This window comes from Hordeum vulgare, chromosome 4H, assembly GCF_904849725.1.
Source record: "Hordeum vulgare subsp. vulgare chromosome 4H, MorexV3_pseudomolecules_assembly, whole genome shotgun sequence".
Taxonomy (NCBI): Eukaryota; Viridiplantae; Streptophyta; class Magnoliopsida; order Poales; family Poaceae; genus Hordeum; species Hordeum vulgare.
In genome coordinates this window covers 36,596,606-36,623,973 of record NC_058521.1, presented here as the reverse complement: position 1 = coordinate 36,623,973, position 27,368 = coordinate 36,596,606, and the positions used below count along the sequence as shown (strand labels likewise).

The window sequence follows — 27,368 nt, the reverse complement described above, 5'->3', positions numbered from 1 at the left end:
TATACCTCAGTATTGGTGCGATGCTCGCCTGCGAAGAGTTGTCGCTGACGCCGACTGGAAGTTTGATGACGGCGTCGACCACGCCCAGATGATGGTTCGTCGACCTCGTGCTCGCCGCGACCGAACCCGGGTGGGCTCTCTGCGGATCTCGCCATGAAGACCTCTGCTGCTGGATTGCAGCTCTCGCACTCGGAAGGAACGTCAGACTGGACTGATGCCGAGTGGATCGGGCTCTGAAGAGGTATAGCAGGCTCGATGGCTGCAACCTGAGGGGTCGACGGAGACAACGCCTGACGAGCTACCGCGTGCTTCACCCACCGCTGGAGTCGGGAGCGACCGGATCGCTTGCGGCGACGCACAGCGGAGTGAAGAGCCGACAAAGGGGTCAACGACTGTAGAAGGAGAACGCCTAAGGAGTTTGCACGGAAGTGCGTCCCTCCCCAGACTGGAAGCGTCTCGACGTCGAGTGGCGCTTCTGGGAGCCATGTCGAGTCGTCGGCAATGAAGATAAGTGCGTCGTAATGGATCTCATTGCCCACGATCGAACTGTCGCCGGAAGGCATGATGAAGAGTGAAAAATGCAACCTAGCCGGAAGTCGCTTAGACGTCTGCCCCACGATGGGCGCCAACTGTCGTGGGAACAAACCTGACAGTAGAGGTGTAGGGTACGAATGGAGAGGGTAGAGTCCTAGCTACGACAAGATTGTACGCAAGATGTATGAGTTCAGGCCCCTCTCTTGGAGGTAACAGCCCTACGTCTCAGGTGCTCACGAACTCTTGCAGGGTGGTTTTTTGTGTAATACAGGGAGTGCGAACTCTTGTGCGAGAGGAGAGGTGTGGCTTATATAGAGTGCGCCACCTCTCATCAATACCTCGGCATCTAAGGGCTCGATCAATATGAGTTAATGATATACGTTACTGATAACGTAGGTGGGTAATAAATGCTACTAAAGACCATTGGTTGAATGTGTGTTCGTTGGCCGCCGTGTGTAACTGTTGATCTTCGGTACCGACTGGAATTCTTCCGAGTGCAACTGGGTTGTCGATTGGATGTAGAATTATTCCGAGTGCCAATGCATCGAGTGACCTTTAAGTACTATCTTCATCCAGTCGGTGCCTTCTATCTGACCCTTGGCCTAATAATGAGATGTTTTTGGGTAGGACATTTAGGTCAGGCCTATAACCCTACCGTAGGTACATATCCCCATCAATGTGCCATCTCCCAATACCTCTTGCAAATGTCACCTTTGACGTATGGTCAGTTTCAAGGCGCGGTCGCCGACAGGCTGTTGCAGTGGCGGAAGGACGACCCGACCTCGTGGTCATGCCTCCCCTTGCGGCCGAAGATCGAATGCCAGCCCATGTCCGACGTGGAGGAGGTGGAAGAGCAACGACCTGAGCTAGCTAGGGTTTGGGCGTGCCGGGTTTCAAGAAGGCACGCATTGTCGGGAGTGGAAGTATGGACTAGCCGGTCCACGCCTTCCACATTAAAAAGACGAGGGCTGCACGGTTGGGAGGCTGACAGGCGGGCCTGCCCGCATGTGCGTCATAAATGCAGTCAATGGGAGGTAGATTGACGGCTGACACGCACGCCCGAGGGAGACGCGTGGGCGTCCATTCGCGAGCTGAACTTGCTGATTGACATCGTATCTTCATTGCCTCTAACCTTATTCAAAATAGTTTCTAAGATCAGGCTGAACTTACAAATTATTACCAGTTCGCTATTCGCACGAAGCAAATACAACACGCAGAGAACAAATCGATCCATTAAATCAGCAAGAAGCACGCCGTGACGGTTCAATTTTCGTCCCGCCAATGGTGAGGCGAACGGTCTCGGAAAACACCGGCCGTGGCAACGGTACGCGTGGGAACAGAAGAATCCACGTCGTTCCTGGTCTAGACGGTTTCATTCTGCACATGGTGGAACCATGCAAGCCCCGGCTGGCCGCACCTTCTTGATTCCGGGACGGGTACGATTGGCCCCAGGAATATGCGCCATAAATCGAGTATTATCGTGACGAGCATCGCTGCGCCCAGAGCGTCGACGGCCACCCTGGGAATGTCCCACTTCTCTGCCTTTTCATCGATCCTGAAAATGCAAAATAAGAGTTTAGAAAATCGTATATGGATTATGAGATTGACAACCAAGTAAGACACGCGGTGTTTGCGTTTTGCATGCCTTGTGCTTACAACAGCAGTGCTTATGTAGGATCCTGCTGGTCACAGGAAGTTATTTACGCATCATGCTTGGCTGCTACCCCCTCACTATCAAAATATAAGACGTTTTTTGACACTATCATAGTATCAAAAGGTGTCTTATATTTTGATACAGAGGGAGTATTAGTCAGGATAAACACTTTGTTGTTTGAAGAGATTAGCGCATCGATGCAAGAATCTAGTTTCCCATCAAGAACTCATATAGAGAAAACAGTGAGAGGCCTACCCACCCAGCTGCGATGATGTGAGTGAAAGTAAGTTGTTGGAATTTAGAACTATACTGTTTTGGGTATTCAAGCTAGTGATGTTTAATATAGCCAGCTAGAGAAAAGTAAATATTTGGGCAGGCATTGACCGAGTTCAGAACCAGATATTGCTGTTTAACAATGAGCTTGATGGATAAAGTCATAGCAGACAGAGGAGAAAAGGAGATTAAATTCAGACAAGTTTTACCTTGAGAACATCGGAAAGCTGACGAGGAAGTATATTGCATAAAACAATGAGCCAACTTTGTACATTATGTCCCGGTCGACGAATTCGTAATATGGAAACTGCAAGGTCAATTATAACATCAGGGATGTAGTATCTTGGGGGAACAGAAAAGGAAGACTTCATTTTCACAAATGTTTAAAAAGGATGCATAAGCAGAAAGACTTTCTTATAAGCAAAGAAACATTGAGCTTTCTGGATAGCATCACTGGAAAGTAAAAACAACATCAACTGTATGTACCTCACAAATAATGACATACTGTGGTTGTGGATAACATAACTTCATAATACAGTGTCATGTGATGCCACAAATAGTTGCAACATGGGGGTAGGATGCTTTGCTTTATTTATTTTTCCCAAGTACCTTACGAAATTCTGATGCTTGGAAAAATAAACAAGACTGATAGAAAAACCTCTGCATACACCAAAAATGTAAACACTACACAGAGAGAATCACTACAGCGTCTAATTCGTGAGACATAAGGTAAATGAATCTTAGTCAAATAAGATGATAAAATCTACATTACAAACTAAAGGTTTCTCCACGTTAAGCAACCAAAATATGAAGCAGTAATTTCCTCGAAACATTAAGTGGCAATAATCAGGCATTGTTCGAAAATTTATTTACGCATGACATCTGTTTTGTATGTCAGTATAAACTATTTGATTATATTTACCTAATGATATTTTATTCTTCCAAGTGCACCAGAGGATTGATGCCAGGCTCACAATGCCCGCACAGCAAACAGTAGCACGTGTGTCGAAAGCATCATACAAGCTACCACCGATTTATATAAACAACAACAACAACCAAGCCTTTCAGTCCCAAACAAGTTGGGGTAGGCTAGAGTTGAAACCCATAAGATCTCGAAGCCAAGTCATGGCTCTGGAACGTGGATAGCTAACTTCCAAGCCAAGTCATGGCTCTGGAACGTGGATAGCTAACTTCCACGCATCCCTGTCCATGGCTAAGTCTTTGTCGATATTCCAAACCTTCAGGTCTCTCTTAACGGACTCCTCCCATGTCAAGTTTGGTCTACCACCGATTTATATGTTAATGGAAAATACGTACAAACTTGATATAAACCAGTAGTTAACAACAAAATTAGGAGATGTCAAGGATTGCCTAGAAGTTCTTATCCACAATTGCACAAAACTAGAGATTCAAAGGCATTGTCTCCGTGTTCTCTGGTATCTACCTAGTCCAGCAGGATACTCATTAGAGTAGATGGGTTCTGTGCAATTGAGCCACATGAGACACACAAAAAGTAATAACAGATTGGATTCAATCAAAATAGTTTGTACTCTAGAATTGAGGCACAAAATATTGATGATTACCACACTATAAGCAAGCAGATGAAAGTAAAATATTAGTAGATTGGAGAGAAAAATCTCATAAGTTCATAGCACCCTATGCATGAAGAAATATATGCTGGAACATACATTTGCAATGGCTAGAGTCTCCAAGTATGCAATGAAGTATGAGAGTGCTAAAATCCACGCGGCTTCAAACAACCATCGAATAGACTGTGGCAGGTGAGCTGTAGAGTGACGTAATCTACGAAGTGTCATATTTGATGCCATGTGATAAAATAAGAAGCAGGCATGAGTCAGGAGAAATGTTGTATGGGGTACCTGAAACATGAAGATTTTTTTTATTAAGCATTGCAAACAAATAAGTAGAATTAGTGTACCACATTTGAATAACTAGTTTTTTTTCTGAATAACTAGTTACTATCCCATAGATGCACTACAAACAGAGTTACAACAGAAGGATTGCAACAACAGATATGTATCTGGTTTGTGTCAATAATATACATAACGCAACGGAACCTATGTAGTGTTAGAGTTATAATACAAGTCATGTACCCTTCTGTATTTATCCCAATATATAAGGGGTTTCCTGCATATAGTCCACCACCTGTACATGTATATATATACCGGCCTATGGCCTCATGGTAATACAAGTTGCTTATTCCTAACATGGTATTAGAGCCTAGGTTTTCTTAGCACGCGCAACTCGTGTTTCCTGTCTCCTCCTCGTCCGCTCCCGCCGTCCCCGTCGAAACTCTCGATCTCGCCAGGAGCGGCTCTGCCCAGGAGAGGCTCCTCTCCTCCAGATCGCGCCAGGAGCAGGCCGATCTCCCCCGGCTCCTCCCGTTCCCGCTCCATCCAGGAGCGGCTCCTCCCGCTCCCGCTCCCGCTCCCGCTAGGGGCGTCTCCCGTCAGGCCTCCAGGCTGACTCGCTGCCAGGAGCGGCCCCTCCCGCTCCCGCTGCTCCTCCCGCTCCAGCCAGGAGCGGCTCCCGACAGGTCCACCGCCTGATCCAGGAGCGGCTCCCCGTCCCGTCAGGACTCCAGGCTGCCAGGAGCGGCCCCTCCCGCTCCCACTGCACCTCCCGCTCCAGCCAGGAGCGGCTCTCGTCAGGTCCAGCGCCTGATCCAGCGCCCGCCAGCCGCCGCCCTGATCTGATCTCGATTGGATCTCTGGTTCTAAAAAAAAAAAAATGTCTGCTGCATCCGGTTACGTTGCTGTTCCTCGTTGTCCAGTGATTTTTGATGGCACTAACTACACCGAGTTCACTGGCTTCATGCGCATCCACATGCGTGGCATCCGCCTATGGGGCTTTCTTTCCGGCGAGGTCTCTTGTCCGCCATGTCCGGTTCCTCCCCTGGCTCCCACCCCGCCGATCCCACCGGCTCTTCCTACGGATGCTTCTCAGGCCGCAAAGGATACGACTCAGCTTGCTTATGAGGCCACTGTGAGTGCTTATGATGAGAAGGTCTTGGCTTATGAGGAAACTCTTCAGGTGTATCGGGATGCTCTGTCCGGTTACACCCAGTGGCTTGATGATGATGCTCGTGCTGCCGCTGTTCTCACTGCTAGTGTTCTGCCTCAGTTTGCTTCTGAGTTTCTGGGCCTTCCTACTGCCTTTGAGATGTGGACCCGCCTTCGTCAGCGCTATGAGCCCTCTGGTGATGCCTTATACCTCTCCGTGGTCCGTCAGGAGCATGCTCTTCATCAGGGTGACTCTACTGTTGATGCCTTCTATGCACAGAGTTCTGCTATCTGGCGCCAGCTTGATTCTCTTCGCAGTGCTGGTTGTCGTACTTGCGCCTGTTGCCAGGCCGTCCAGGCCGACTTGGAGTTTCATCGGGTCTACGAGTTCCTGTCTCGGCTCCGTAAGGAGTTTGAGCCCCGGCGTGCTCAGTTGTTTGCTCGTGGCCGTATTTCTCTCATGGAGGCGCTTTCTGAGATTCGTGCTGAGGAGACTCGCCTACGTGGTGCTGGTTTGCTGGAGGTTCCCTCGGTGCTCGCTGCTCGGACTTTTTCTACGCCACCTGCTGCACCGACCCCTTCTCGCTCAAGTGATCCGCCGCTCTTGCCCACTCCTTCTGGCGGCTCAGGTCGCCCCCGTCCACATTGTAACTACTGCAACAATGATGGTCATATTGAGCCGCACTGTTACACGAAGAAGAAACACTTGCGCAAGGCGCGGTCACCATCTCCAGCGACTTCGTCATCTACCTCGACAGCTTCAGCCATCGCTTTGACTGAGCAGGATATTCTGAGACTTAAGCGTCTGCTCGCTGCTTCCGGTTCTTCCTCAACGGGTACTGCTGGTTCTGTGACTGAGGCTTCCCGCACTGAGCAACCACCTTCTACACAGTCAGGTACATCCCCATGGGTTCTGGACTCTGGAGCTTCCTTTCATATGACTTCTAATTCTTCCACTCTGTCCTCTCTTCGTTCGCTTGATTCTCCTGTTCATGTCCTCACCGCTGATGGTACTCCCCTTCCTGTCGTTAGTAGAGGCACTCTTACCACTTCCTCTTATTCTGTTCCTGATGTTGCTCATGTTCCTCGACTTACCATGAATTTGTTTTCCGCTGCTCAACTTGCTGATTCTGGTTGTCGTGTCATCCTTGATCTTGACGCTTGTTCTGTCCAGGACCGTCGCACGCACACTCTGGTTGGGGCTGGCCCTCGCCGCCGTGATTCTGAGGGTCTTTGGGAGGTGGACTGGCTTCATGTTCCTTCCTCTACCCATTCTCTCGCCCGTTCTTCCGCTTTGGTCGCCTCGGCTTCTGGTTCTTTCCAGCAATGGCATCATCGACTTGGTCATCTGTGTGGTTCTCGTTTGTCGTCGTTAGTTCGTCGAGGTCTTCTGGGGTCTGTCTCAGGAGATGCCTCCTTAGAGTGTCAGGGTTGTCGTCTTGGCAAGCAGATTCAGTTACCATATCCACATAGTGAGTCAGTGTCTAAGCGTCCTTTTGATTTAGTCCATTCCGATGTATGGGGTCCGGCTCCCTTCGATTCGAAAGGGGGTCATAAATACTATATTATTTTCATAGATGACTTCTCTCGTTACACATGGCTTTATTTCATGACTTCTCGTAGTGAGGTGTTGTCCATTTATAAGCGTTTTGCTGCCATGGTTCATACTCAGTTCTCTTCTCCCATTCGTGTGTTTCGTGCTGACTCCGCTGGTGAGTATATCTCTAAGATGCTGCGTGGTGTTCTTGCTGAGCAAGGGACTCTCTCTCAATTCTCTTGTCCTGGTGCTCATGCTCAGAATGGTGTGGCTGAGCGCAAGCATCGTCATTTTCTTGAGACGACTCGTGCATTAATGATTGCTGCCTCTCTCCCGCCGCATTTTTGGGTTGAGGCCGTCTCCACCTTCACCTATCTCATCAATTTCCAGCCTTCTGCTGCTCTACAGGGTGGTGTTCCTTTCGAGTGTCTTTTTGATCGGTCTCCCGATTATTCGACGCTTCGCTTGTTTGGTTGTGTTTGCTATGTTCTTCTTGCCCCCCGCGAACGCACCAAACTGACTGCTCAGTCTGTTGAGTGTGTCTTCTTAGGCTATAGTGATGAGCATAAGGGCTATCGTTGTTGGGATCCTATCGGTCGTCGGATACGTATCTCTCGGGACGTGACTTTTGATGAGTCTCGTCCCTTCTACCCACGCTCATCTTCCTCGTCTTTTTCAGTAGAGGATATCTCTTTTCTCACTTTTCCTGACATGCCTATCACACTTGTTGAGCCTTTGCCTACTCATTCTGCTCCCTCTGCTTCTCCACCTCCAGTCGATTTGTCGCCACCATCTTCCACGGTCTCCTCGTCTAGCATGTCACCGGATTCTACACCTTCCTCTCCAGTGACTTCTTCGTCGCCACTCTCCGATTCTACTTTAGCGATTCCTCCTTCCATTGTTCCATCTTTTCCTCAGTGTTACACTCGTCGTTCACGTTCTGCGGATGCTTCTCTGGATGTGCCGTCCTCCTCGTCTCAGCCTACTTATGGCTTGCGTTCTCGTCCTCGTCCACCTGTTGATCGCTTAGGCTTTTCCACCGCTGGAGCTGCTGTTCTTGAGCCAACTACTTATCATCAGGCTGTTGTTCATCCTGAATGGCAGTTTGCGATGGCTGAGGAGATTGCTGCTCTTGAACGCACAGGTACGTGGGATCTTGTCTCCCTTCCTCCTGGAGTCCGTCCCATCACTTGTAAGTGGGTCTACAAGGTAAAGACTCGCTCCGATGGTTCTCTCGAGCGTCACAAAGCTCGTCTTGTGGCTCGTGGCTTTCAGCAGGAGCATGGTCGTGATTATGATGAGACTTTTGCTCCTGTGGCTCATATGACCACTGTTCGTACACTTCTTGCCGTGGCCTCTACACGCCACTGGTCTATCTCTCAGCTTGATGTTAAGAATGCTTTTCTTAATGGTGAGCTGCGTGAGGAGGTGTACATGCAGCCTCCACCTGGGTATTCTGTTCCTGATGGCATGGTATGCCGTCTTCGTCGCTCTCTCTATGGCCTTAAGCAAGCCCCCCGAGCCTGGTTTGAGCGGTTTGCTTCTGTGGTGACTGCCGCTGGTTTTTCACCAAGTGTTCATGATCCAGCATTATTTATTCACCTTTCTCCTCGTGGTCGGACTCTTCTTCTTCTTTATGTTGATGACATGGTCATCACTGGGGATGACCCTGAGTATATTGCCTTTGTCAAGGCTCGTCTTAGTGAGCAGTTCCTTATGTCTAATCTTGGACCTCTTCGCTACTTTATTGGGATTGAAGTCTCTTCTACCTCTGATGGCTTTTTTATATCCCAGGAAAAGTATATCCAGGATCTTCTTGCTCGTGCTGCTCTTACTGATGAGCGCATTGTTGAGACTCCTATGGAGCTCAATGTTCACCTTTCTGCTACTGATGGTGATCCCCTGCCTGATCCGACGCGCTATCGTCATCTTGTTGGCAGTCTTGTTTATCTAGCTGTCACTCGTCCGGATATTTCTTATCCGGTTCATATTCTCAGTCAGTTTGTCTCTACTCCCACATCGGTTCACTATAGTCATCTCCTCTGTGTTCTCCGATATCTTCGAGGCACAATCTCTCATCGTTTATTCTTTCCTCGCTCCAGTTCTTTACAGCTTCAGGCCTATTCGGATGCTACGTGGGCTAGTGATCCTTCAGATCGCCGTTCACTTTCTGCTTACTGTGTTTTTCTTGGTGGTTCTCTCATTGCCTGGAAGACGAAGAAACAGATTGCAGTTTCCCGTTCGAGTGCAGAGGCTGAGTTGCGAGCGATGGCTCTTTTGACGGCAGAGGTGACTTGGTTACGGTGGTTACTTCAGGATTTTGGTGTTTCTGTCACTACACCGACTCTGCTCTTATCTGACAGTACAGGTGCTATTAGCATTGCGCGTGATCCTGTGAAGCATGAGCTCACCAAGCATATTGGTGTTGATGCTTTCTATGTGCGCGCTGCTGTGCAGGATCAGGTTGTTGCTCTTCAGTATGTGCCTTCCGAGTTACAGTTGGCGGATTTCCTGACGAAGGCCCAGACTAGAGCACAACATGGCTTTTATCTCTCCAAACTCAGTGTTGTTCATCCACCCTGAGTTTGAGGGGGGGTGTTAGAGTTATAATACAAGTCATGTACCCTTCTGTATTTATCCCAATATATAAGGGGTTTCCTGCATATAGTCCACCACCTGTACATGTATATATATACCGGCCTATGGCCTCATGGTAATACAAGTTGCTTATTCCTAACATGTAGCAACCAAACGAAGTTTTAAATTTAAAAAATATATATATATATCAGAATTGATGAATGATACCATCAGCGTATGGTACTCCAACTAAACAGAAACTCCAACCCTGCTATTAACCCCTAATTTGCAAAAGAAAACTGATGGAAGGGAATATATTAAGCGGGAACGAAGCTATGAAATGAGACAATTTGATTGACTTTATAAGTTTAGTATTCCGCAAAAATATTTTATAGGTTTAGCAAGTAAAAAGGACGTGCATCTCACAAAATAAAACATTTGTAAAGAGTAGCACTCTTGGTGAAATTTCTCCACCCGTCCATCCCTTGTGTGAACAAGAGCTTACATTATTCATCCTCCATGATGGAAAAGTATATGACGCGCCAAGAACTGTGAAAAAGTAATGTGTCCAAAAGTAGTTACCGACATAACTGAAAATTATAATCCAAACATTAGCCTGCAATTGAAAGATATATCATGGATTTAGCAAACAGTTTTGAAGAGATAATATGAGGAAATGCATTACCAAATAAAACTAAGTCCATAGATAATGAGAAGTACTGCTCATTATACCTGTATTAGTAGTTTAACAACAAAGTAAGTACCGCGTAACTGAAGAATATATATCACTAGTGTTTGTTCATACAGGGTAGTTTGCTGAGTTTATAATACAAAAACCTTTCATGTGCATACAAAAGATTTCATGAGTGCTTGACAAAAATATGGTAAATGTTTGATACACCAACTGTTATACAACCACTTTTAAATTTCTGTGGGTCAAAGTTAAATCCGAGTAAGGTATAATTATAGTGAAAAAAATAAATCCTGAATCAGATCAATATAACAGAATCATATTACATACAACTGTGGGATTTGCAAGGACAGAGTCCATTTCTGGAACTCAAATTGGCTTACAAAAGGTCCACACTGAAAATGCATACCTTGACCCAGTAACGATCTTTTAAACTTCTAATACTATCTGCCTGAAATGGAAATAAATAAATGAAGTTAACTTTCAAATATATAATTAGTGTACACACCAGTACAAGAGTAATAACATAATAGGCTCGAAATTTCTTCCTTTATGGACCATATTAAGAAATATAATTTAGGAGCGAAAATAGGAAGACAAATCAAAAGGGAAAAGATGCAAATGCAAAACTGAAGCTCAAATAAGAGAGGTGCAAGAGAGAGGAGCCCAACCCTCTCCTCCCATCCCTGCTCCTCCATTTCTTTCCCCACTTTTATAGTTTTTGCCATGTGTTCGCTCAGCATTAAATATTTGCGTACTAGTGGATTCCTTTGTTTAGGCCAGCAAAACTGCTGCTATGGTTGGAAACATGAATTGCCAGCTGATCCAAAACACCAAAATGTTGTACTAAAATGTTCCTCAACTCTGGTTGTCATCTTAATTGCAATGAAATGTTAATGTCTATGTTTATGCATCTAACATTTCTTGATTCTCACTTAACGGCAGACACCTGAATTTGGTGAAACAGTGATACTGCTGACTGCTGTGCAAATACTGCCCTTTTTCGCTAGGTAGCAGTAGTCAATGGGACATGGTTACCCTCTGAACACTGAATATCACATCGAACAGATCTTCCGAAGTTGATCTGACGAGCGAGTAGGAGGGAGGGGGGGTGACATATTACCTTTCCTACGAGGAACAGAGGGATGACAAACGCAGGCACGGTTGACACCAATCCAAGAATCAAATATTCCAGCTCCGTGAAACTCTGCACATCACAATAAAAAATACAAGAATGCTTAAGAGGAAAAAAATAGTAATCTAATCGGAAATCGCTAGAAAACAAATCACCAAGATTGAATCTTTCTCTTGGGATCCCATCTTCCAAAATGCTCGAAAGATGAGATAGATCGACCAGGAGGTGAGGGCGGATAGTGCTGGTACCTCGTAGAGCTTGAAGGGGACGACGACGCCGAGGCAGAGCGTGAGCCAGAAGGGCGTGTATAGCAGGAAGAACTTCTCCCCCCACCTCTTGCTCCCGTCCGCCGCTAGCCATGCGTTCTTTCCGGCCGCGCCACCTCCGCCCCGCTTCGCCGCCGCCTGCCGCCGGACAGCTGCAAGGACAGACGGCTCCTTCAGTCAGGTGGGGAGACACGTGGAGGGATACCAGTGGGCGCGGCAAGCGCGGGGCTCACCTGCCATCGCTCGATCCCGCTGTACGGAGTACGGAGAGGGAGAGGGAGAGGGCGAGGGACGACGGGGCGGAGCGGCGTCGGCGGGGCGGCGGCAGCGGCGGCTGGGTGGCGCCTGGCGAACCCTAGAGCAGAGACGCGAGAGCGAGACTGCTGCTCGCTCGAACTCGAGTGAGGGAGCGGGAGCGCATCGGGCTGACCCCATTTTTTTTCATTGACCACTCGGTGGCAATTTTGCTGTAATACCAGCAAACAACAGACACATTTTGGTATATACCCCTTCGGCTCACTTACGGGAAGATGCGAGAAGCTGCTTTCACCCAGCTTTTTTCCATGGCACTAGGCCCTCATGTGAAAATAAGCTAAGCCAACTTTTTCAAAACGAGTTCTTTTCAGCTTCTGGCTTATTTTAACAATAAGCTGTAAAAAGCTACAAAAGAACTGGCCCGAAGTGTGGCTGCTACGGACTTTGGGTGTCTTTGATTGCATTCCTATCTCAGCATAGTCGTCCTTTTTTCCATGTATGTTCATCTCAACAGTCCTTTTCACTCCATGTATGCTCTTTTTCTGCACGTTTCTAGTGTATTTATGTTAAACTAGTATGGACTCATGTATCCTTCATACACACTACCAAACATCTAAAAGTGAGTCTGGTATGTGTCAATGTGTGGCTGGCTGCTTCATAGATTGGGTTGTTCCCTATTGAGATAGGGACGAAAGGAACTAGTTAGTGAGCCCTTGTTTAAAAGCTTTCCAACGATCACTTTCATGTGTCATTATTTGACAGTCGTCATCACGTGTCACGTTCTGAGTGTTTTCTTTGATTTTTTTTATTTTCCCGCATGTCTTTTCAGCCTTTTAGATTGATATTTTGGGGGTTTTTTATGTTTCAGTTTTCTTCCGGTTTTCCTTCGTTTTTTGGCGAAAAAAATAAAAAAAAAGTGCGAAAAACGTGTTTTTCGTTTTTTTCATGAGAGACACGGTTTTGCTTTCGTGAAAGACACGGTTTTGCGTTCACGAGAGGCACAGTCGTGCCTCAAAAAAACAGAAAAAGTGTTTTTTTTGAGAGGCATGGTTTTACGTTCGCGAGAGGCACGTTCGTGCCTCTCAGAAATGTGAGAGGCACGGTCGGAAACGAAAAGAAAAACGCGTTTTTTGTTGTTGTTCTTCGCGAGAGGCATGGTATTGCGTTCGCGAAAGGCACGGTCGGTCGTGCTTCTCGGAAACGAAAAACGTGTTTTCTTTTTTTTACGAGAGACATAGTCTTGCATTCTCAAGAGGCACGGTCCTACCTCACGGTTTTGCTTCCGATAGAGGCACGGTTTTACCTTTGCGAGAGGCTTGGAAACAAAAAAATGTTTTTTTGTTTTTTTATCATGAGAGGGACGGTTTGTTCGTCCGATTTTTAGGAAGAATAGAAAGGCTTATGTGTGACACGGCGTATCATGCCACGGGGTTTAGATGCACCAGCAAAGTATGCACCGATCCTCGAGGTGAGAATGGACAATGCACGATACCGGAGAGGCTAGCAAAATATGAGGAGGTGAGATTGCATATGTGCATGGTTTCACATTAATCATGAAGAACTCATATGCTTATTGCAAAGCTTTATTAGTTTCATCACTAATCAAAGCACTACTCGTATGCCTCGAGGGATAGTGAAAGGACGTGGATGTCGCCTAGAGGGGGGTGAATAGGCGCTTTAAAATAATTAAGGTTTAGGCTTGAACAAATGCGGAATAAAACTAACGTTTAATATGTCAAGCACAAAACCTACAAACAACTAGGCTCACCTATGTGCACCAACAACTTATGCTAAGCAAGATAAACAACTAAGTGATAGCAAGATATATTACAATAAACAATATGTCTATCACAAAGTAAAGTGCATAAGTAAAAGGTTCGGGTAAGAGATAACCGAGGCACGGGGAGACGATGATGTATCCTGAAGTTCACACCCTTGCGGATGCTAATCTCCGTTAGAGAGGTGTGGAGGCACAATGCTCCCCAAGATGCCACTAAGGCCACCGTAATCTCCTCACGCCCTCGCACAATGCAAGATGCCGTGATTCCACTAAGGGACCCTTGAGGACGGTCACCGAACCCGTACAAATGGCAAACCTTGGGGACGGTCACCGAACCCGTACACGTGGCAACCCTTGGGGGCGGTTACCGGTACCCGTACAAATTGCTCGGGGCTATCTCCACAACCTAATTGGAGATCCCGACGCTTGCCCGGAGCTTCACACCACAATGATTGAGCTCCGAGACACCACCAAGCTTCTAGGATGCCAAAGCATCCACGAAGAACAATATCTAGGGTACTAAGTACCAAAGGTAGTAAGCTTCTCAACTTCTCACTTCCACGTATCACCGTGGAGAACTCAAACCGATGCAACTAATGCAATGGCAAGAACACACGAAGTGGTCAAGTCCCTCACACTCAAATCCCTCCACAACAACAAAAGCTATGGAGAAATATGAGAAGAAGAACAAGGAGCTCACAAAGAACTCCAAGAGCTAGATCCAAGGGGTTCCCCTCACATAGAGGAGAAAGTGATTGGTGGAGATGTGGATCTAGATCTCCTCTCTCTTTTCCCTCAAGAACAAGCAAGAATCCTTGGAGGGATTGAGAGTTAGCAAGCTCTAAGAATGTCAACAATGGAGGTAGAACAAGAGCTCAACAGATAGGTAAGGCCAAGGGGGAAGAAGACCCCCTTTATATAGTGGGGGAAGGAATCAGACCGTTACCCTCACTTACAGCCCGAGCCCAGCGGTACTACCGCTGACCCTCCGGCGGTACTACCGCTGGCTGCAGCGGTACTACCGCTGAGCCCATGGTAGCGCAAAGATACTACCAGGCCAACCACCGCCAAGAAAGTCTTCGCAAAAATGTCCGACGCAGTACAACCGCGAGGATGACGGTACTAAAAACTTGGAGTGGTACTACCGCTGGCCAGGGGCGGTACTACAGCCAGCTCTAGCGGTACTACCGCTAGGGCCAGCGGTACTACCGCCAGCTCTAGCGGTACTACCGCTAGGGCCAGCGGTACTACCGCCAGCTCTAGCGGTACTACCGCTAGGTCCAGCGGTACTACCGTTAGGTCCAGCGGTACTACCGCTCGCCACTGAAACAAACATAACTTTCGCATACGAGCTCCGAATCGAGCAAACCCAAGCTCGTTGGATTCAGGACGACAAGAGCTATCCAAACATCGAATGGAAATCTTAAGACCATGCAGATATGAAAATGCCAATGATATAGAGATGTGAGTCCTCTATGAATGAAGAACCGGCAAAAACTCCAACGTCGAAAACATCATAGTAGATGCATATGGACTCCGTTTTCGATGAACTCGAGCTTGTCACGAAGATGACCATAAGCTCTAAAACTCACAAAGAGAAACACCAAACAAGAACCAAGAAGTATGATGCAAGGATGCAAATGGTTTGAGCTCTCAACGAACGATACGATCAAGCTACTCACTTGAGAGCCCCCTTGATAGTACAACAATCTATCCTAAACAGAAAACCTATCAAGGGCAAACCTATTACCTTGCACCTCGTCCTCCTGAGCTAGATGATGATGATCTTGGCTTCCTCAAGATGGACCACCTTTCTTGATTGCGTTGGCTTGATGAAGACTAGTTGATTACTCCCCCATACTCACTATGGGTGAGCCACTCTTCAGCATATCTTTACAGGTCCATTGCCACCACAATGGACGACAAGCTTCAAGCATGATATCTTCGTGTTGATCCACTTGAACTTGCACATCGCAATCTTGATGACGATCACAACTTGACGTCATACTTCATGGGTTGTATGAGATCTTCCCTTTGACGCAACCCCATGGAAACACACCTAACCCCCGCATAGAACTCTCACGAAGGCCATGGGTTAGTACACAAACACGTAATGGACAATGCTTACCATACCATGGGATCACTTGATCCCTCTTGGCACATCTTGTACGCTTTGTGTGTTGATCATCTTGATTTACTCTTTGTCTGAGATCTTGATCAACCATGTGTCTCTATGACCATTCTTTGGATAATACCTTGAATACTATCTTGGTCATCATATAAACTCCTTGAGCCCAACAGATGGACTTCAAGAAGTGCCTATGGACAACTCCTATAAATGTAACTCAAGGCAACCATTAGTCCATAGGAATTGTCATCAATTACCAAAACCACATATGGAGATATATGCTCTAACAGATAGGGTTGCGAGGAGTTAACCATCACGCGACTCCGATTCAAAACAATACTAGGATTTTAACGAGAAATAGAAATGCTCACACATCCTCGTCATGCCTTTTTAATATTCAGATAAACAAGAAATTAACACCTCTTATTACAGGTACTTCTACGAATCAACAATGATGCACTCGCACATTTTTCATATTACCACATCAATATCATTAACCCACAATTTCTCTATATGTGCTACATGATGGTTTTGATTATCACTCATTGAATACTTATTATTTTTGCACTAGCTCTAAGACCCTGCAAATTACCATTACTGTTTATTAACTCTCATACAAATATAAGTGAACGACAAAAGTGCAAATATTTCTATAAATTTTACACGCCACCGTGCTCAAAAAGATATAAGTGAACTTCTAGAGCAACTGCTAACCTCAAAAGATATAAGTGAAGCACGTAGGGTATTCTAACAAATCATAATGAATGTGTGTGTCTCTCAAGGTGGTATATCCAGCAAAATATGATTGTGGCAAACAAAAAATAGAAAGTCGAACTAAAGCAAACGACGCTCCAAGAAAAACTCATATCATGTGACAAATAAAAATGTAGCTTCAAGTGACATATCGGTATATTGAGATGAAAGAAGGGATGCCTTTCCGGGACATCACCAAGCTTAGACGCTTGAGTCTTCCTAGAATATTAACTTGGGGTGCCTTGGGCATCCCCAAGCCTAATCTCTTGCCGCTTCTTATTCAATTGTCCATCGCGATAGCACCCAAAACTTAAAGCCTTCAATCACACAAACCTCAATGAAACTTTGTGAGATCCGTGAGTATAAGCAACATATCAAATACTTAGGTATTGTTGTGAATTGATTCATATTTTATTATTGTAAAATAGGTGTTGTATTCCAACTCCTCCATGGCTTATACCCCGATACAATCCATAACATCATCAAAACAAGTAGACTATGCAAGCAAAAATAGAATCTGTCTAAAATAGAACAGTTTGTAGTAATATGTAATGAACCTATACTTTAGTAACTCCAAACATTCTGAAAAAATAGGAAGTCCTGAGGAATTTCTACAGAAATATTGTGTAAAAAATCAGCTTAAAGAGAAATTCCAGTAAAATCAGAGAAATTATGTAGTGGACGTCAAAGTTTCTGTTTTTGCATCGTATCAATTATACTTGTCATACAAGTCATTGTTGGGGGGAACGCTGCATGGGAAACACAAATTTTGCTATGCACACCCAAGATCTATGTATGAGATGTATATATAAGAGAGGGGGGTACATCTACATACCCTTGTAAATCGCTAAGCGGAAGCATTAAGAAACGTGGTTGATGTAGTCGAACGTCTTCGCGATCCAATCATGATCCACCCGTTCTAACGTTGAACGGACGATACCTCCGTGTTCAGCACACGTACGGCTCTACGATGTCTCCACCTCCTCGATCCAGCGAGAAAAACAGAGTAGTAGGTGAGTCCTCCGGCGGCACGACAACGTGGTGAAGGTGGTGGTGGTGCGGTCTGAGCACGACTTCACCAAGCGCTGTCGGAGGCACGACGGTAAAAGAAAACTAATCTAGAGAGAGAGGGAGGGCACCGCCAAGGCTTGGCGCGTTGGTTGCTTCCCTCTCCTCTCTTATATATAGGAGGAGGCCGGAGGAGGGTTGGTCTAGGTTTCCCCTGATGGGGATATGTACCTAGGGTAGGGCCATAGGCCTGACCTACATGTCCTACCTAAGGGCACCTCATTAAAGATTTGAAGACTACAAGGAGGGTTCCGACTGGATATCCATAACGTTCGAATCACTCGGAGAATTTCCTCCTTCACTCGACAATCAACTTCCACTCGGAAGAACCAAAAGCCAGTCGACGCACAAGACCAGAAGCCGCTCCAGGGAGGCCGACAGGCGAGCGTTCGGCTGGCTGTCATAAGTAACATTGATTACATACGTTATCAGTAATGTAGGCCTTTAAACTCCATTGATCGAACCCTTGGTTGCCGGGTATTGATGAGGGGCAGCGCACTCTATATAAGCCACCCCTCCCCTCTAGCACAAGGGTTCACACCCCTTGTAAAACACACTGCACACTGCAAGAGCTCCAGAGCACTGAGATGCAGGGATGTTACCTCCACGAGAGGGGCCTGAACTCATACATCTTGTGTACAAGCTTGTCGTAGCTAGGACTCTGCCCTCTCCTTGCGTACCCCACACCTCTACTGTGAGGTTCATTCACACGACTGCTGGCGCTCTCCATGGGGCAGGCGTCTATGCGACTTCCGGCAAGTTTGCGATTTTCATTCTTCATCATGTATTCCGGCTGCGATTCATTCTTGGGCGGCGAGATCTGTCTCGGCGCGCTCATCTTCATTGTCGCTGACTCGGTATGGCTTCAGGAGGCGCCTCTCGACGTCGAGGCGCTCCCGGTTCGCGGGGCAACGCATTTCGTGCAAGTTCCTGCGGCATACTCCTTCGGCAGCCGTCGACCCCGATGTCAACTGTTCACTCTGCTGCTCGTCACCACAAGCGATCCAGTTGCTCGCGACTCCGCCGATGGGTGAGACACACGGTGGCTTGCTAGGCGTCATCTCCGCAGATTGCGGCAATCGAGCCCGTCGAACCTCTTCGAGGCGTGATCGACTCGGCGTCAAATTAGTCTGATGTTCCTTCCGAGTGCGATAGCTGCAATCCTGCAGCGGAGGTCTTCATGGGGGGTTCTATGGAGAGCCTGACTAGGTTCGGTCACGGCGAACACGAAGTTGGAGAGCCGTCGAGTGGACACGCCCATCAACGTCCTCCGGTTTCCAGTCAGCGACAACTCTTTTTGAGTGGACCACAGAACAACATCGAGGTATTTCATACTCCGGTACAAAATGTTGCAACTGCCTCTAAGATAGCAGATTCTATTCAGCCGTCAAACTCACAAGCTAGTAGAGGCTTAGAGAAGATTCGTACTTTGCTTCAAGCAGCGCAGCAGCAGAACTCAACCGTATCACAGTCACTCAATAGATTGCACAGTAATTCACCCATAGCGGATGCAGTTCATTCAGTTTACAGTCTAGGGTCACCTCAACGTCGCAGAGACGGGGGGTTACCGAGAGGATCAACACAGAGATCAGGGGCGAAACCAGTTTGCTCCCCGTTACCACCGTGATGACCGTCGTCGGGTGCATTCTCCTCCGAGGAGTGGTACGTATGTGTCCCGACACTACGACGATAGGCGCCCGTTCAGTGATGAGCGGAGTCTTGGGTTTGATGCGAGAAATGTACTAGCGCACAGGAGGATTGACAGGGGCAAAGCTCATAGAGATGGTTTTGACAGAGATCGTCCGAGTGGAAGCGACACTGTGGTCTCCGGCCCCGAGTGCTTCAGTAGAGCAATTCGTTCTGCTAATATTCTCCCCAACTTTAGGTTGGCGGTTGGAATAAGTAAATTCACAGGAGAATTTAATTCTGAAACATGGCTCGATGACTACCGAGTGACTGTGCAGATTGGTGGAGGTAACGACAATGTCACCATGAAGCATTTGTCTCTAATGCTAGATGGTTCGGCCAGGGTGTGTCTGAATCAGTTGGCCCCTTCTAGCATCTACTGCTCGGAGGATCTCGCCTGAGTGTTCATCAAAACATTCGAGAGCACGTGCAAGCGCCCTGCTGGTTTGTCCGAGTTGCAGCATTGCGTGCAGAAGCCAAATGAGTCCTTGAGAGATTATATCCAGTGTTGGACCATCCTTCATCACACGGTGGAAAACGTTTCTTAGCACCAGGCAGTCTGCGCTTTCAAGGCTGGTGTTAGGTACAGAGAGTTATATCTGAAGTTCGGCCGGACATGTGACATGTCCATGAGCAAAATGATGGAGATTGCTGCCCGGTACACCAATGGTGAAGAAGAAGACCGCATCCGCGGCGGTAAAGGAAAAGCAGTCGACAATGATGCCGGCAGCAATTCCAATTGAAAACAGAAGCGCAAGGCTGATGGTTCCACTCCGGCAGAAGCAACCACCATGGCGTCACAAGGAAAGTTCAAGGGAAAGCCCAAAGGGCAATTTCCCCCCAAGAAGTTGAAAAAATAGTCAGATATTCTGGATTTACCGTGTGCAGTCCACACGAAGAAAGATGAAGATGGCAATCTGATATTTCCCAAACACACCACTCGTCAGTGTAGACTGTTGATCCAATAGTTCAAAGATAATCCATCGAGTGAGAAGACTCCTGAGAAGGAGGATGAAGAAGATAAAGAAGATTTTCCAGATATCAATGCCACCCTGTGTTGCTGATGTAGAGAGCAAAAGTCAGTTGAAGGTCATAAACAGAGAGGTCAACATGGCAGTTCCGACCACCCCTCACACCTCAAATGGTCTCACACTCCCATAGCATTCAATCAGTCGGATCACCCTGCTCACGTTGCTACCCCAGGTCGACAAGCTTTGGTGGTAGACCTAGTTGTGGGAGGCGTTTGTCCTCGCAAGGTTTTAATGGATGGTGGGAGTGGGTTGAACATTCTGTATGTAGAAACCCTCAAAGGAATGGGCATTCCGGTGTCTCGACTGAGTGAAAGCAATATGCAGTTCCACAGGGTCATCCCTGGGAAAAGGCCAAGTCACTCGGCCAGATTGCACTGGATTTGGTATTTAGCACACACAAGAACTTTCGCAAGGAAAAATTAACGTTTGAAGTTGTGGATTTTCAGAGTGCTTATAATGCCATCCTTGGTCACCCCGCTTATGTGCGTTTCATGGCATGCCCATGTTACGTGTATCTCAAGATGAAGATGCCAGGGCCCAAGGGCGTCATCACAGTCACAGGCAATCAGCAGAGGGTCGAGGAGTGCTTGCAACAAGGCTCCAAGATCGCTGATCAACAGATGGTTGTGGTTGAGCTGGAGGAATACCGAAAGAACACTGACTGTGCCGACCTGATGCGCTCCAAGAACCCGCTTCCGAGTCCGTTTTTCAGTCAGCGGGTGAAGTTAAAAAAGTGAACATCCACCTGATAGATCATGATGCTGCCCCGACCAACATCTCAACAACACTCGACAGCAAATAGGAAGCCGAGCTCATCCAATTCCTCTGTGAGAGCTGGGACATCTTTGCATGGAAGCCTGATGACATGACGAGTGTGCCTAGGGAACCGGCTGAGCACCAACTGAGAGTGGATCCGAAGGCAAATCCTATTAAAGAGCATTTGCATTGATCTGGAGCAAAAAAATGGAAAGCAATCGACGAGGAGGTGGCTCGACTCTTGGAGGCGAAGTTCATACGCGAGGTTTACCACTCCGAGTGGCTCGCAAATGTCCTCATGGTCCCCAAGAAGGAAAAGTCCCTTCATATGTGTATCGATTTCAAGAATATCAATAAGGTCTGCCCGAAAGATCACTTTCCGATCCCCTACATCAATCAAATTGTCGAATCGACTTCGGGGTATGAGCGTCTATCCTTTCTTGATGCATACTCTGGCTACCATCAGATCCGTCTATTTGGTCTAGATGAAATAAAAACGGCCTTCATCACCCCTTTTGGTTGTTTCTGCTACATCACAATGCCTTTTGTTTTGAAGAATGCTGGTGCTACTTTCAAGCGCATGATTCAGAAGTGCCTGCTTGATCAAATCAGTCGGAATGTTGAAGCATATATGGATGATATTGTGGTCAAGTCCCGCAAAGGTTCCGACATGCTGACTGAGTTGGCAGAAACATTCACCAACCTGAGAAGGTATGATATCAAGTTGAATCCAGCTAAGTGCACTTTTGGAGTTCGTGGCGGCAATTTACTCGGTTTCCTCATTTCCGAACGCGGGATCGATGTCAGCCCCGAGAAGATCGGCGCCATCGTTCGAATGAAAAGCCCTGTGCATGTGCACGATGTCCAGAGGCTCACAGGCTTCCTGGCGACGTTGAGTCGGTTCATTTCGGGTCTCGGTGAGAAGGCATTGCCTCTGTACCGACTCATGAAAAAGTCTGATGTGTTCGAGTGGAATGACGAGGCAGAAGCAGCGTTTGTCGTGCTAAAAGCCCTGCTTTCCACCCAGCCTGTGCTTGGTGCTATGCACAACAAAGAACCCCTGCTGTTATACATCACATCTACTAATCAAGCCGTGAGCACAGTTCTGACTATCGAGCAAGAAGTGGAAGGCAAGGCTTACAAAGTCCAGCGCCCAGTCTACTACATTTCTGAAGTACTGACCCCTTCGAAGCAAAGGTACCCTCATTACCAGAAGCTTATATTTATCAGCGAAGAAGGTGGCGCACTACTTTCAAGATCATTCAGTATCAATCGTCAGTGATGCTCCATTGTCAGAGATTCTTAACAATCGAGACACATTTGGTCGCGTGGCTAAATGGTCCATCGAGCTATCATACTTTGACATCAAGTTCGAAGCAAAGAAAGCTATCAAGTCTCAAGCGCTTGCTGATTTCATGGCCGAATGGGTGGAACAACAACATCCAACTCAAATTCACTCGGCACACTTTACCATGTTCTTTGATGGCTCTAAAATGTTGAATGGGTCCGGTGTTGGTGTGGTATCCGTGTCCCGAAAAGGCGACAAGCTCAACTATATTCTCCAGATTCACTTTGATTCCTCCAAGAACGAGGCTGAATATGAAGCGCTCCTCTATGGGTAGCGTATGGCCATCTCACTCGGCGTCCAACTCTTGATGGTATACGTCGACTCGGATTTGGTAGTCAATCAAGTGATGAAGGAATGGGATGTCACAGACCTTGCAATAACTGGGTATTGCCATGCGGTAAGGAAGTTGAAGAAGAAGTTTGAAGTTCTGGAACTCCATCATGTTCCCCGATTGAAAAATCAAGCAACTGACGAGCTGGCAAAGATTGGGTCCACTCGAAAACCTATCCCTGGCAATGTATTCCTGGAACACTTACATACTCCTTTGGTGCAAGATGATCCTTTCACTGAAGAGCCCCCACAACTGATAAGCACCTCTAATCCGACTGAAATTGATGTTCCAGCAGTCGTTGATTTAGTCATGGAAATTCTGGTAATCACGCCCGATTGGACAGTACCACACAGTATACATTCTGAGGCAAAAACTCCCAGAAGACAAAGTGAAGCTAAGCAGATTGTCCGTAGATCAAATGCTTTTACTATGATGGGCGATCAACTTTACAGAGAAAGTGTTACTCGCGTAGCTCAACGGTGCATCTCCCCTGAGGAGGGCAGACTGATCCTGGAGGAAATCCACTCGGGGACCTGTGGTCATCATGCATCCTCTCGGACTATTGTTGCCAAAGCATACCGAGCTGGGTTCTTCTGGCCGCGTGCTAGCGAGATGGCTAAAGATATTGTTGATCACTGCAAAGGCTGCCAGTTCTACTCTAACTTGTCTCACAAGCCTGCATCTGCCTTGAAGACTATCCCACTCATCTGGACGTTTGCTGTTTGGGGTTTGGGTATGGTCGGTCCGTTCCGAATAGGCCAGAGTGGATTCACACACCTGCTTGTTGCAGTCGACAAGTTCACTAAATGGATCAAAGTCAAACCTATAAAGAAGCTGGATTCGTGCACCGCTATCAAGTTCATGAAGGAAATAACAATCCAGTACGGAGTTCCTCACAACATCATAACAAAAAATGGTTTTAACTTCGACTCAGAAGAGTTCAGACGCTTTTGCTCTACTCAAGGCACCCGGGTGGATTATGCGTCTGTTGCACCCCCCCAAACCAATGGACAAGCTGAGCGAGCGAATGACCTTATCCTTCAAGGGTTGAAGCCTCCACTCATGCGAGACTTGGAACATGCAGCTAGAGCTTGGGTATCTAAATTACCGTCTGTTCTGTGGGGTTTGAGGACAACTCCCAACTGGTCGACTGGATGCACACCCTTCTTCTTGGTATATGGAGCTGAAGCCATCTTATCGAGTGATCTTCTTCACAATTCTCCCTAAGTGGATCTATATTCTGAGGCTGAGGCTAAACAGGCGTGACAGGACGGAGTAGATCTCCTGGAAGAAGAGCGTGAACTGGCCTTGAGTCGGTCGACAATATACCAACACGATCTATGTCGCTTCTATGTGAGGCATGTTAAGAGTCGGGCGTTCCACGAAGGCGATCCGGTGCTCCGAGTGGATCAATAGCGACCTCACAAGCTTGCCCCACATGGGAAGGACCTTTCGTCGTCACCAAAGCACTGAATAATGGAGCCTATCACCTTTACAACCTCAAGAAGAGAATCAACGAACCGCGTGCTTGGAATGCAGACCTACTCCAACGCTTTTATGTTTGACAGCCGATTGGTTTGATGTAATAAGAGAGTTTTATAAACAATGTTGCCTGTCAAAGTCATGATTCCTATAGTTTTTTTGATTCCGATCGTGCAATTTCATACTCAAAATATACTTCGAGTGACGAGCAATCCTCTCACTCGAGGGCTTAGCTGCGAACCAGTCTTCGCCTAAGTATAAAAGTCACTCCGAGTGACGAGCAATCCTCTCACTCGGGGGCTTAGCTGCGCGCCTAAGTTAAAAATACCTCCGAGTGAATAGCAACCTATTCACTCAGATGCTTAGCTGCGAACTGGTATTCGCCTAAGTTTAGAACTCACTGCGAGTGACGAGCAATCCTCTCACTCGGGGGCTTAGCTCCGAACATGTTTTCGCCTAAGTTAAAAACCTCTTTCAGTGAATAGCAACCTATTCACTCGGATGCTTAGCCGCGAACCAGTCTTTGCCTAAGTTTAGAACTCACTCCGAGTGACGAACAATCCTCTCACTCGGGGGCTTAGATGCGAACATGTTTTCGCCTAAGTTAAAAAACCCGCCGAGTGAATAACAACCTATTCATTCGGATGCTTAGCCTCGAACTAGCCTTCGCCTAAGTTTAAAATATACTCCAAGTGACGAGCAATCCTCTCACTCGGGGGCTTAGCCGCGAACATGCCTTCGCCTAAGTATAAAACTCACTCCGAGTGACGAGCAATCCTCTCACTCGGGGGCTTAGCTACGAACATGTTTTCGCCTAAGTTAAAAAAACCTCTGAGTGAATAGCAACCTATTCACTCGGATGCTTAGCCGCGAACCAACCTTCGCCTAAATTTAGAATATACTCCGAGTGACGAGCAATCCTCTCACTCGGAGGCTTGGCCACGAACTAGTTTTCGCCTAAGTATAAAACTCATTCCGAGTGACGAGCAATCTTCTCACTCGGGGACTTAGCCGCGAACATGTCTTCGCCTAAGTTAGAAAACCCGGCCGAGTGAATATCAACCTATTCACTCGAGGACTTAGCAGCGAATTAGTCTGCGCCTAAGTTAGACTCTAGCCGGGTGAAAAACAATCTTTCCACTCGGATACTTAACTGTGAATCATACTTTGCTTAAGTAAGGGATTTCCCCGAATGTCAAGAACATTCACTCACTCGGGGGCTTAGCCGCGAACATGCCTTCGCCTAAGTATAAAACTCACTCCGAGTGACGAGCAATCCTCTCACTCGGGGGCTTAGCTGCGAACATGTTTTCGCCTAAGTTAAAAAACCCTCTGAGTGAATAGCAACCTATTCACTCGGATGCTTAGCCGCGAACCAACCTTCGCCTAAATTTAGAATATACTCCGAGTGACGAGCAATCCTCTCACTCGGAGGCTTGGCCACGAACTAGTTTTCGCCTAAGTATAAAACTCATTCCGAGTGACGAGCAATCTTCTCACTCGGGGACTTAGCCGCGAACATGTCTTCGCCTAAGTTAGAAAACCCGGCCGAGTGAATATCAACCTATTCACTCGAGGACTTAGCAGCGAATTAGTCTGCACCTAAGTTAGACTCTAGCCGGGTGAAAAACAATCTTTCCACTCGGATACTTAACTGTGAATCATACTTTGCTTAAGTAAGGGATTTCCCCGAATGTCAAGAACATTCAAAAAATAAACAAACTCAGCCAAACGCAGATAAACTCAAAGATATTCAGCTTGGATTAAAGTTGTTTATGCGGACGAAAGTACTCGGGTTTAACACCCGAATGAAGTTTTAACGGATACATTAACACTCGGCATACCGAGGCGAATAAAAGTTTGGACTGTAATCGAAGTTTCTTTTCAAGGCTCACCAGGACTCGCAGGCTCAACGAAGGTGTCAAGATCGACCCCATCAGCAATGCGAGTGGCCACGTCGATGAAGGTCTCCATGAAGTCCTCAAACCGGAGCTTCTTCGTATTCGCTACTTGGAGCGCCTCCAGCTTATCTTCCCTACCCTCCTTGCAATGGACTCGGACGAGCGAAAGAGTCACGTCAGCTCCGCAACATGCAGCAGACTTCTTCCACGCCTGCACCCTGTTGGGAATCTTGTCCAAGTGGCTCATTATTGACTCTAGATCAGCCTGGAGAGTGTCTTCACGCCACATCGATAATCCACAAGTATAGGGGATCGCAACAGTTTTCGAGGATAGAGTATTCAACCCAAATTTATTGATTCGACACAAGGGGAAGCCAAAGAATATTCTCAAGTATTAGCAGTTGGGTTGTCAATTCAACCACACCTGAAAGATTTAGTATCTGCAGCAAAGTATCAGTAGCAGAGTAGTGTGATAGCAGCAGTAGCAACAGTAACCAGTAGTAGCAAAGTAACAGCAGTAGCAGCAGAGTAACAGTACCAGCAGTGACAGCAGTAGCAGCAAAGTAACGTAGCAAGGACCAGTAGGAAAAGACTCGTAGGCATTGGATCGGTGATGGATGATTATGCCAGATGGTATTCATCATGCAACAGTTATAACACGGAGAGATATGTAACTAGCTCCAGTTCTTCAATGTAATGTAGGCATGTATTCCGTATGTAGTCATACGTGCTTAGGGAAAAGAACTTGCATGACATCTATTGTCCATCCCTCCCGTGGCATCGGGGTCCTAATGGAAAATATGGGATATTAAGGTTCTCCTTTTAATAAAGAACCGGACCAACGCATTAACACTTGGTGAATACATGAACTCCTCATACTATGGTCATCTCCGGGAGTGGTTCCGACTATTGACACTCCGGGGTTGCCGGGTCATAACACATAGTAGGTGACTACAACTTGCAAGATAGGATCAAGAACACACATATATTGGGGACAACATAATAGGTTCAGATCTGAAATCATGGCACTCGGGCCCTAGTGACAAGCATTAAGCATGGCAAAGTAGTAGCAACATCAATCTCAGAACATAGTGGATATTAGGGATCAATCCTCGTAAAAAAATAACTCGATTACATGATAGATATCATCCAACCCATC

At 46.9% G+C, this 27,368-nt stretch overlaps 1 protein-coding gene across 1 annotated transcript; it reads right to left on the bottom strand.

Moving 5' to 3' along the window:
* Window positions 1–1,651: 1,651 nt before the first annotated feature.
* Window positions 1,652–12,084, bottom strand: LOC123447753 (cycloeucalenol cycloisomerase-like). Its single transcript, XM_045124405.1, has 8 exons — window positions 11,924–12,084; window positions 11,673–11,842; window positions 11,413–11,496; window positions 10,699–10,740; window positions 10,104–10,214; window positions 4,150–4,341; window positions 2,671–2,768; window positions 1,652–2,089 (listed from the first exon to the last, which is right to left on the bottom strand). Exons 1-8 carry the CDS (start codon window positions 11,928–11,930, stop codon window positions 1,897–1,899), a joined length of 897 nt encoding a protein of 298 aa, XP_044980340.1. The 5' UTR covers window positions 11,931–12,084; the 3' UTR covers window positions 1,652–1,896.
* Between the last annotated feature and the right edge of the window lie 15,284 nt (window positions 12,085–27,368).